The sequence below is a fragment of the Saccostrea cucullata genome, unplaced genomic scaffold (genome assembly GCF_032062105.1).
Source record: "Saccostrea cucullata isolate Sc308-1 unplaced genomic scaffold, CSIRO_AGI_Scuc_v1 ctg1603, whole genome shotgun sequence".
Lineage (NCBI taxonomy): Eukaryota > Metazoa > Mollusca > Bivalvia > Ostreida > Ostreidae > Saccostrea > Saccostrea cuccullata.
Genome location: NW_026928907.1, coordinates 92,838 through 104,577, shown reverse-complemented (window position 1 = coordinate 104,577; position 11,740 = coordinate 92,838). Strand labels below are relative to the sequence as shown.

The following is an 11,740-nucleotide window of genomic DNA, read 5'->3' as shown; positions in this document are numbered from 1 at the left end:
TGGACTTCAATCAAAAAGATAAAATAAAGCAATGTGAATTGATAATTTGTTTTAAAGTACTGTCAATTCATGTTTTTTTAGATCAATTCACTGAAATAAGGTTTTTTTAAAGCTTGATGTTGGTATTTGAATTGTTAATCACACATATTTTCACGAAGACATTCTCATGAAGCACTATGAATAACTTTCAAGTCTTCGTACTGCTCAAACAGTCAAGGTGGAATGCCACATCATTTTTTTATTTTAAAGATCTTTGAGTCATCCTTTTTAAACAATGGTTTCAGCATTGAAAGGTCGATATTAGCCCTTAATTATTTTATATGATTTTTTTGTTGTATTTTTTCAAAGAAAATGAAGAAAAATTATTTATATCCAAATAAGTTATTTTTAAGTTAAAACTTTGCTGTAAACGAATGCATCATATGAATATCTAATAAAATATGTCAAGAAAGTCTGACTAGAACTTTTGAATTTCTTTTTTTAATTATTTATGAAAATAAAACACATTATTTGTGAATATTTTTTAAACCTATCCTTAAAAACACCATAAAACTAGCCAAGTATCATATTAACTGAAATACATGTTTTAAAAAGAAGTTGAAACGAAATTGAGAAATTTTAGAAAAATTAATTTTTCAAACATTTTAACCTAACCCGATCAAAATTAAATTGATCCCAGTCAAAATTAACTCAAAATAAATGAAATATTCATTTATTGCCTTTTCATGTATTTACAATGAAGAAATCGATATTTATTGTCAAGTTCAATAATGTTTTAACCCTAAAACCACCTAATCAGACCTGTTTTCTTTGGGAAAGTTATCTATTTCCAATAAATGTACAATTATATTCGGGATAGATTTAATTTTGATCGGGATTGGCCAAAATTAGAAAAAATAAATTCTTTAAAATTTGGCTATTTCGGTTCAATTTCTTTTATAAATATGATAAACGAACATGTTTTTCCCAGTTGTGTCTGGTTTTCAGAAGATTTTTACCACAAGTTATACCACAAGTTATATCACAAGTTATATAGCAAATTATGTATTTATTTTCATAAAAAAAATTTATTTAAATTTTTTAAAATATCTATACAGCTTTTCTTTACATATTTTATTAAGTATTCATGTGATGCATTCATTTACAGCAAATATGTAAATTTTTTTTTTTTCATTTTCTCTGGAAAAATACAAAAAAAATCATATAAAATGATTGAGAGCTAAAGTCGGCTTTTCAATGCTGAAACCATTGTTTAAAAAGGTTGACTCAGAGATCTATAAAATAAAAAGTTGATGTGGAATTCCTCCTTAAATGCCAATTAATCAAATCTTATCTTAAATACGTCCTGATATAAATATTATCACATGTTTAAATGTTTCAAATTTATACTCAATCTTTGAAGATGTGATTGCCGTTTATCAATATATATTGAAAAAGTCACTGAAGTTAAATCGAATTTTTCTGGGTATATATCTAAGCAATGCTAAAAAATATGAAAGAAAACATAAAAATCCTTAGTTAAGCTTGTGTGCTAAGATCAGAGTCATGACAGGTAAAGGAAGAGTGTAGATAAGACGTGTACAGACGATTTCGAAAGGTACACAACAAAGGAGAAAGGTATTCTAAGCAATACTATACATGATGTACGGTTCCATTCAAAGCAAGTCCATAGATAAAAAAAAATAAGAACCGAGCAAGTGTAAAGAAAACAATAACTTGTCGCCTAGTACATGTATCTGTTGTTTAACATAAGTCATACATGTATATATCCTTGATCTTCTTCTTTCGTCTTCTAGGGAGTGTTGTCTGGGCAAATTTGTATTTGCATTTCATCCATTTTTTTACTGTCAACTGATGAACCCTCTTTAAGGAAATTTTGGGCTTTGAGGTAAAATCTATGTATGTCATCAGCAGCTTCATAATTTTCTTCACATAGATAACAATCGCGACTACTATCAGCAAAAAGGATATCCGTATAATCTGTTATAATGTTATTTTTCGGAAGCATTCCTTTTTTAAGTAAATCAGCTTTTATAGTTTTTTCACAGGCTTGCAATGCAACCAGTAACACCGGAACATTATCTGAAAAAAAAATGGAAAATGAAATTAATAATTTTATTTTAGCGAACTATTTTATACACTTAATGCGTCCTTTCAGGATTTTTCAAGTCCTAGAAACACGATGAAAAATCGGGCTATAAATATTTAAAAAAAAAAAATTAAGGTATTCTGGTACATTCGAAAATTCAGAAAAAGACATAAAATTTGCAACTACTCAACATTGTATATTTGTGCCCCACAAACTGAGTATGCCGGTGTCTTTCTATTAGTGATTAGAATTAATTTTAAAATTAAAATTAAATTTGTATTTAAAGCATTATGACAGCTGTTTTATGTATGTATAATATTTAATATATGGTTTGTAAGTTAAAAAAAGGTATTGTGGCGTAACCTATTTTCGATAGTATCCTAATTTCGATAGGCTAATGTTTTTAACCATAAATCAGAAACCCTTTCGTAATTTTTCGAACCTCTTATCCCAAAATTATCATCAGATGTAAAAAGTTTAATAAAGCCAAAGAGATCGAAAATTATGCCATTTACAGAGGTAAGATTATATTTTTCTCTTTATCTATTCAAATCACGCCCTTTTCTCATAATGCAAAAAAAAAATCACTCTAAAACCCTATCTCCTAAGCCTGAAAACAACATTTGATGATTTAATTTTATCGTCTGGTAAAAAAAGCTCTGTGTTATGCCCAAAAAATACATAAGCCTCACTTTGGGCAAACTTCCGCTTATAAAAATAAAGTATGGAAGCCTGTTAAGGGTATTTTATTTTAAATTTCGATATCTTTTTAATGTGTCAGATTTTGTTTCTGTTGCTTTATTGTTCGTTTCTTTGTAGATATTTTCCATCAAAAGGGGAAATAACAAGAATTGTCAAATGCAGAAGGCCGTGGATCATGCTTTCCAAGCAGACTATGGCTCCTGGCTTGAAATTTCAATTTTATAAAACTTCAACCCCAAAATTAAGAATTTTTATGTTATAATTAATTATATTTAATTTGTTTTTAAGATTATAGTTGAAAACAGGACAAAAAATCCAATACCATAAAGAGGACAAAAAGCAAATAAAAGATAGCGAAAACACACACAAAATAACATTATTCGATGTTTTTATGACAATAACTGTGCGCTATACCTGCTATCGAAAATAGGTGACGTAATTCAAAACAACTTAGATTATGGCGGATCCAAAGAAAGTTGAAACAGTACTGAAATTCTTTATTTCAAAAACAAATAAATGTCTGAATATATTTATGTATTGTTGACTAATAATACATAAATTATTGAGGTGAGAAAAACATTGATGTCTAGATTAAATTTTCAACTTAAGTGTTATACTATCGAAAACCGGTAACCACAGGATATAATAAATCATACCCACAGTGACCATGTGATTATACATTCAAAAGTCTCTATCAATTAAGACTGTTGCTATTCTGGTGTGTACTTATTACAACTGAAGCCATTAGTAGCAGTTTGACTTGATAAAAATCCAACATGTGCAGCTATAAATACATAAAAGGTCCTCCATTCAATCTCTTTATGTGCAAATTTGCAAAATTAGATAGCAAAATCTTTACAACTGATGGAGCATTGCATATTTATTGCTGTTGAATTTTGTATACAAAATAAGACTTCATCAGATATTGCTGATATTCCTGTTTCATCAAGTTTTAGATGATTTACCTCGTTTTAGAAATTGTTCATACGAAGGGCATGTTGTTGCGTATCGAATCATCTGAGAAATAGAAACCCCGTATGAAGGTTTTGAAGTCATCAAGTTTATCCTAAAGCTTTGTTGTTAGATTACTATTTAGGTCTTTTTCAATAAAATTTCTAAATATAAAACTGATGGGCCAGACTCTTTAGTTCTACCTCATTGGGATATATTGTGTCAATATTACATATAGAGTGGAAATAACCATTGTTTATTGTCAGTACATGTAAGTCGTCCATTAATCTGAATGCAAACTTGAAGACCACAAGTATATTAATATTTTACGTAAAAGAATTTAGACACAAAGTCAAAAAAACCCTGTGTTAAGAGGTTTGATTGATACCAATGGAAATCCCAGTACACCATTCGAAAAACCATATCTCTAAAAATACAAGGATATTGTCAATCAGAAACTTTAGCATATCAATTCCTTGGTGCTTGTTTGAAGGAATTTTCTTCGCGAAATGATTCTTCAAAGGTTTGAAAGTCGAACTTTTTATTAGTTTTTTATGCTATTAGAGATTGTTCTATCTGACGTATCCGTATAAGTATACGTATCCGTATCCGTATCGAGATATGAATGGCATCTCGATCCCGATGTCTAAACCATTTAATACATTTTCCATCTCTGTTTGTGGTTAAATAGGCCACAGTCCATGCATTAGAAAATAGCAATCAGCAATTTTTGTATTAAAAATAATAAACTGCTGTACACCTCTATCATTTCGAAAAAATATCTATTTAAAAAAAGAAAGAAAATGAAGTCAAGTATAAAATATTTTGTTTTAATTATATTGTTTTAAAATTAATTTCATTTTGCTTCAAAATATTTGTAGGAAATCTCATTTCTCTTATTGATTTTGTCTGTTTTTTTCACATGCCATGTAACGGCTTAGCAATTACCCCCCCCCCCCCAACACACACACACACGCTGAAATACAAAATACGTTATCATCAACGCGATCGATAAAACGTTGTAGCTGTTTTTAAAGAGACTGTTCAAACTGATTTTCATAATTAGCTTCAGGACCGTTATAAGTATTGAGTATATGCTTTGAAGAGCCCGTGTAACTCCCTCCTTTTCCCCTCCCTCACATTGGCGTCAAAAGCAAATTAAAAGTAGGTAGGGGGCTATTTGAAAGAGAAAAAAAATCATCCCTGAAAAACCTTGACAAACAAAAAAGTACTTAAATACTACTATGTGTGTGTGGGGGGGGGGGATGTCGAACTTTTTTCATTGCCATTTTTTTTAAACACTAGTGCTACCACTTACTCTTCTTTGACTGTAATACAACGTGCCTGTTGAAAGTGGGGAGGGGGCTTATCCTACCCACAATGTTCAATGCATATATTATGTCTATCTTTGCAAAAAAAGTGGGGGGACTCCCCCCCCCCTCAGTTCCGACGTCTGTCCCTCACTGTGTGCATGCCTCACCATGTGGACACACAAAATTTGATAAGTTAAACGTCTTTTGACTTTCATTCATTCAACTCTCTTTTTTATGCAAAGAACAAAATAATTATGGCTCAAAATTTTCAAAATAATACATCTTATTTTGCTAAGCCTACTGGTCCATCGTGATAATTTTCTTTTCTTTTTTATCCTATTTTCTTTTTATATATATACGTATAATTTGGCCGAGATCGAGATCAGTGTGCACAAATTGTAGAATTGAAGAGAAGGAACTGCTTCAATGTAGCCGAGAAAAAAATCACACATTAAAGAAAAATTACAATGACAAAATATCAAAGTTTTCAGAGCTTGCTTTGTTCACTATAAACTCGATCATGTTCAATTCCCAAGCTCCTTGAAACCATAGATACGCATAGGCGTCGGAACCCGAGAGGGGGGGGCGCTTAATTCCCCCTCCCACTTTTTTTTTGCAAAGATAGACATAATATATAGGTATTGAAAATTGGGGTTTACCTTTTTTGTTGGTTTAGCCCCCCCTTTTCAATTAGTGCCCCCCTTTCTATTTGCTTCCTCCGCCCATGATAGGGATATCGACCTACAATTTAGAGAGTGTATTCAAACCGCCCCAGAATGAACAGCTATCCAAATTTTTGGAGGGAACTATGACCATTAAATACCTGATAATGAATGACATAGAAGATAATAGAAAAGAAAAAGAGGATGGACATTTTCAGTGAATCGCCCATACACATTTGTTTGGTCCTACAATGTGTGGTTAAATCTTTCCCAGTTAATGTACAACTATATGTATTTACAATTTACAACTTTGAGTTTAAGTCGTTTAACTGTATATATAATTATTGAAGATATGTCGTGTTCTTGTAAATGTTAATTCGAGAATTAACAATGCATATTCTTATATTGAGAGAGAGAGAGAGAGAGAGAGAGAGAGAGCGAGAGAGAGAGAGAGAGAGAGAGAGAGAGAGAGGTGAATCTAGGAATATTTTCGAGATTTTTTTTACACGTTTAAATTTAAAAAAAAAAACATAGTTGTTTTTCGAATTTTATTTTTAAACTTTAAGCCCCCCACCCCCTCCCCCATAAATAGGATGCACAAGGCGTGTACAGCAACTGATATGTTTTTATTAAAAATATCACACTACATATCATTTCTTAGTGAATGAGGTTAAAAATCAAACAAGAAACGATGGAAATGTAAACAGATGGTTTAAGCATCGGGATCGAGATGCCTCTCATACCTCAATACGTATACTTATTCGGATACGTCAGATAGAATAATCTCTATTAATATATAAATAAATTAGTGATTTCATTTTATCCAGTAGTTTTTGGGAATTTATACGAGTACAATGAATTAAGACGGGTAACACCGAGAATAAACATTAGGGTTTTAAAACTAAACTTCTTTTTATAGAATGAGTGAATACACTAAATAACGTCCTGTCAGAGCTCAATAAGGAGGCGGAACCTAATATATACTGGAAATGTTTATTAAGACGTCTCACAAAATGATCAGACTAATAAAATTATAACAAAAGAAATCATTTTGTTAGATGGCTCTAGACCACATAAAAACATACTTTTATGTGTAATTTTATTTTAATTAAAATTTCAAACAGCAAAAAATATATAATTTATTAATTGCAATGCACTTGTCAATATAACATCTAATCATAATAGTTCATGCATATTGTAGTACGCAGTGGGAGGCTTCACTAACTCTAAACGACGAATTTTATTTTTTTTTTTTAAATCATTTGTTATAATCTGCTGATATATTAGAGACCATTTACTTAAGGACTTGAATATTCCTTTTAAAAGTCCTTTGTGGTCAATTTGGGGATATGGCAGGCACGTACATCAAACAAATGCTTTTTGGTCATCATTGAGACCCCCCGGGGGCGTCTCGGACGTATGTGTTATTCAGACTGTTTAAGATTATACTGGACTGCTATGAACACAAATTTTACCTTATTTTATACCACTGAACAGGGTTCTCAATCGTTTAAAATTCTACTGTGTTGCAGAGATATTTCGATTACACGAAGCACTAAAATATGGCGGTATTTTCGCGATCAAATTTGGAACTGAATCATTATTCATTATAGTTACAAAGGAATAAATTACACACTTTTTTAATCGCTAATTCGTTATACAAATGATATGGTCGTATATATTGATAAATAAATGTAAAAACACACGTTCTAAAAGCAGAGGAAATTCTGGTCGATACAGTCAAACTACTTAACTTTTTTGAAAGTAAATTTGCCGTGATTATTTGTTAGTTACCTTGATCGAATTACCGAATTACAGAAAAAACACACTTCAAAATAATAAAATAATTTTAAAAGTTCCTTGAACAGGGTGAAAATTTTAAGCACTTTACATACATCAATTGAATGACTTCGGTACGATGTTATGTTTGACTTACATTGCGAACATAATTCTAGAGCCGTTTTCTATAGGAAAAAAAACATATCTAAATTTTTTTTTTCATTTAATACAATCTATTTTAATACAACTGCCAATTCATCGTTACAAGGAAGTGTGAAAACAAAATATTTGTTTTTGTTCCTTTGTTCCTTCATGCGTAAAGTCTGGCGATGGTCTAGGAGATAATTGATATTATGCAAGGTGAAGCCCTAATAACTTAGTGTTCTACCTTTCAGAATTGAAAGACGGTATAATTGTTTGATTCAAGTTTCCGTCAAAGAGAATTTATATGTTTTGATTTTCTAGTTATCACAGAATTTACTGTCTCGGCAATATTTTTACTGTGTCGCACGCATAAAATTTGAATCATTACTGTCTCGGAGAAAAGTTTACTGTGTCGGGAGCAACATCGTATCACACCCTCGCGTAAGATGCGTGTGCTTGTCAGTAAAAGCCACTAGGGTGGACTATTTAGTAAATGAAGATGAAGCCGCTTTACGATTTGCAGACCTTTACTTCTCGTTGGGTCGGACAGTATCAAGGACAAGCGCGTCCCGATTCCAACTCCCCGAATGTTAACAAAAAATTTGTATTTATAGGCATGATTGATAACTAACAAGTTTGGGAAACATATGACATGAGTTAATTTGATCTACAAGTAGAGTTAAAGATTATGAGTCACACAAAGCACAGTCCATCTGGTCATATCACTCATGGCTAATTAAGATAATTAAACATGTTAAAGTAGATACATGTGACAGATTTAAGCAATTATGACAAACTCGTTAAATTAAATAACAGGTATAGAATTTTGAATTGAAATTGTCTAAAGTAATTGTCAAAACGTCCGATGGTTCATTTTCATCTGTGACAATAGTAAATCAGATCATGGAGAACCCTGACTGAAGGTGCTGATTGAAATGTTTCTAAAGTGGTTCTGATCATGCAAAAAATTCTTCGAAGCTGGATTTGTTGCGAAACATTTGCCCAGACGAAGATCTAGAGCACTTCCTGTTATTAAAATTTTATTCAAAGATTTAAAATTGCGATAATTTGACGATAACAAATGACTCAAACCTTTTGGGAGAATGTGTTAAAATGTATTTTGATACTTGTTGTTTATTTTTAAAAGTAACAACAAGCTTAAGGACAAATTAACACTAAAAAAAGTTAATATATAATAAGTTGTTGATAGAATGATCCAGATAGCAACATTGTAATAGCTCTTCCTCCTCTATCCATGGCCATTCAGCCCATGTTTTATGTTTTACGGTTATACAAGTTGTAAAAAATATAATTGTCAAAAAGGAAGCCGATTAAACAAAATACGTGTTGCAAAGTACAGATTCATTGATTTTGTATTGTAAAGGGACATTAATTTTCATCGGTGATCATTTCTTTTCTTTCACCAATTGTTGAAAAGACTCATTGGTTGTAATAATTTGATAATGTCATAAAATTCTTTTGTGTAGTTTTCATAAATAAATTTTCTAAAGTGAACACTTTAAAGTTTTGTTAAGTGTATATTGTGTTGTTTGAAATTAAGAAGTACAAATTCTCAATGCCTTGTACTAATGAAACTTTACGTTGTGTACAACTTGTAGAATTACACGGTATGCAAAACGTAAATCGTATTGAATAAGGGGTTTTCCCAAACTACACCCACATGGTCGTCTGCTTACAACTGTACCTCAGTATATTTCAAAAAATGACTTCGACATCACGTGACATGTTTAAATAAACATTCTTAAGGTTCTCAAAATGAAGATTTGAACCTCTTTAAATTTGTCCTATATCAACAAATTAAAAGAGTTACAAATAATTGTAAAGAATGTATGTTTATCCGAAAAATTGAACGATTTTTTAATGAGACATTAACTGTGCTACGCTGTAACGTTTAAATAATTCATGAAAATTAGCCGTAAAATGTTGAGTATTCCAAAGTTCTTGTAGGTATATAATTAGTAAAATAATTCTTTAACTAATAATTCAATTGCTTTTAAATTTTCAACATCCAATTATAAAAATATTGTAATGTTTAAAAAAAATATATTTAATTGTGAGGTAAATGATAAGAAAATGGAGATGTGAAAAAGTAAGAGAATTGTATGAATCATTTAAAGATTTTACCATCTGCATTTACGCCTTGTAGAGATATGGCTATGTCCTCATATGCTCTAGTTGAGTAAAGGCAAAGAACAATGCAGGGGCACATTTTCTTTGTTATTCTCACCATTTTGTCATCAATTGATTGAATATTAAAATCTGCAAAGTGTTTCCTCATGAAAGTATCAAACATTGAGGTGCACAAATTTTTATGGAACCTGGATAAAACTGAAAAAAAAGCAATTTCAAAAAGCCAGACATATTCAATATTCTGATATGTTAAAATAAATATTTTACACTTCATGATAAAAATCTACAAATTGCAAAGAATTTAGTATAATTTATTTAATTTACCGTAGACATCGCCAATGCTTCTTTGTCTCGTTTCTACAATAAACATTATTATCTGCAGATAAACTAAAATCTTTCAGATAATGCAAAATTCAGCCACCCGAAAAAAATATGCAATACATGTTATATACACAAAATAAATTAATTTTGTTTAGGCTTTCAAATAACGAAGAATTTACGTAAACGAAAAACAAATAATTAGTCTTGAAATAATTATTAAGATACATGATATGTGTTCTAAAAAAAATACTTCCTCTTTTTTTTGTTTCATTTGTTCCGAAACAAAGTGTTAAATTGAACTTGCATTTTATAAGTAATGAAACAAAATTCAATTAGACTACGGTCCCTTTCCAAAGAGAGTGAAACTTAAACTTCAATAAAGTATTGCAAAGCTTAAATATGAAAGTGGGTTCAGAGGAGGAGAGGGAGTTGGGTATTTGAATACACCTCAGTCTATACTTCCTACGGATACTTATAAATAAATATGATACATGATAACTTTCCTGTTTATGAGGTGGTTTTTTTTATTGATATAGCCTTAATACTTCTTTGTATGATTATGAACCACTTTTTCGAATCCTCCTTTTTTTTGTTGGTCATGATTTGAACAAACTGGAATTTACACTACTCGAGGATGCCTCCATATTAATATCAACATTCACATCTTTGTGGGTCTTGAGAATAAGTCTTTTGAAAGATTTCCCCTATGTATTCCTTTGTTAAACTTTGAAACCCGATTGTGGTCCAATCCTACCTCTGGAGATCATGATTTGAACAAACTTGAATCTCCACTAACCGAGGATGATTCCAAATAACTATTACCAATTATGGCTCGGCTATTCTTGAGAAGGAGAATTTTAGAGATTTTCCCTACGTATTCTTATGTTAAACTTTGTACCCCCATCGATCATGGCCACACCCTACCCCTTGGGGTCATGATTTGAATAAACTTTAATCTACACTACCAGGAGAAACTTCCACATCGGTTTCATTTTTCATGGCCCAATGTTTCTTGCAAAGAAGAATTTTACAGGTTTTCCGTATGTATTCTTATTTTAAATTTTGAATTTGGACAAATTTGAGGTTCTTGAGAAGAAGATTTTAAGAGATGCCATTAAATTTTCACTCATTTTTATACCTCATTATCTCCCCCTAGAAGAAGTCGTGGAAGCAATTTTGGTTAGGTTAGGTTAAGGTTAAGTTCGGTTAAAAATGGTCCAATGTTCTTGAGAAAATATGAAAATGAGACAAGTTTACGACAGCAAACATACAACGACGACATACAACGGGCAATTTTTTATCACCTTAGCCGAAGACTGGAAAAAGAATAAAACGGCGTTCTGACTCGTACATATAGTTTATAATATGATGTGAAGTCAATGTCACGCCAAACCCCCACACTCAAGTCTGTAACGATCGTTTTTTACGAGTTGATGGTATCAACTCATGTTATGTTAATAGTAAGGGATTCCCCATGTATCGAAACTAATCACATTTTCGTTTGAGTATTTTGCGTACAGATTCTTGTATAATATTCGCTTATTTACAAATTCATGATCTACAGAATAAGAATATATTTCCTGAAATGCTTTGAAGTGTTTATAAACTTAAATATTTATTATTTATTT

At 31.0% G+C, this 11,740-nt stretch overlaps 1 protein-coding gene across 1 annotated transcript; it reads right to left on the bottom strand.

Moving 5' to 3' along the window:
* Positions 1-1,758: 1,758 nt before the first annotated feature.
* Positions 1,759-10,161, bottom strand: LOC134279144 (uncharacterized). The gene is made up of 3 exons (XM_062761506.1): positions 10,116-10,161; positions 9,786-9,989; positions 1,759-2,082 (listed from the first exon to the last, which is right to left on the bottom strand). The coding sequence occupies exons 1-3, from the start codon at positions 10,159-10,161 to the stop codon at positions 1,793-1,795; spliced, it is 540 nt and encodes a 179-aa protein (XP_062617490.1). The 3' UTR covers positions 1,759-1,792.
* Positions 10,162-11,740: the final 1,579 nt, after the last annotated feature.

What these genes read in the sequence shown, in the direction of transcription:
- LOC134279144 (XM_062761506.1), bottom strand. Translation starts at nt 10,161, where the DNA reads ATGTTTATTGTAGAAACGAGACAAAGAAGCATTGGCGATGTCTACG. An exon ending in AAGCATTGGCGATGTCTACG is followed by an intron (nt 9,990 to 10,115) that starts GTAAATTAAATA and finishes CTTTTTTTTCAG; the next exon opens with TTTTATCCAGGTTCCATAAA. An exon ending in ACAAGGCGTAAATGCAGATG is followed by an intron (nt 2,083 to 9,785) that starts GTAAAATCTTTA and finishes TTTTTTTTTCAG; the next exon opens with ATAATGTTCCGGTGTTACTG.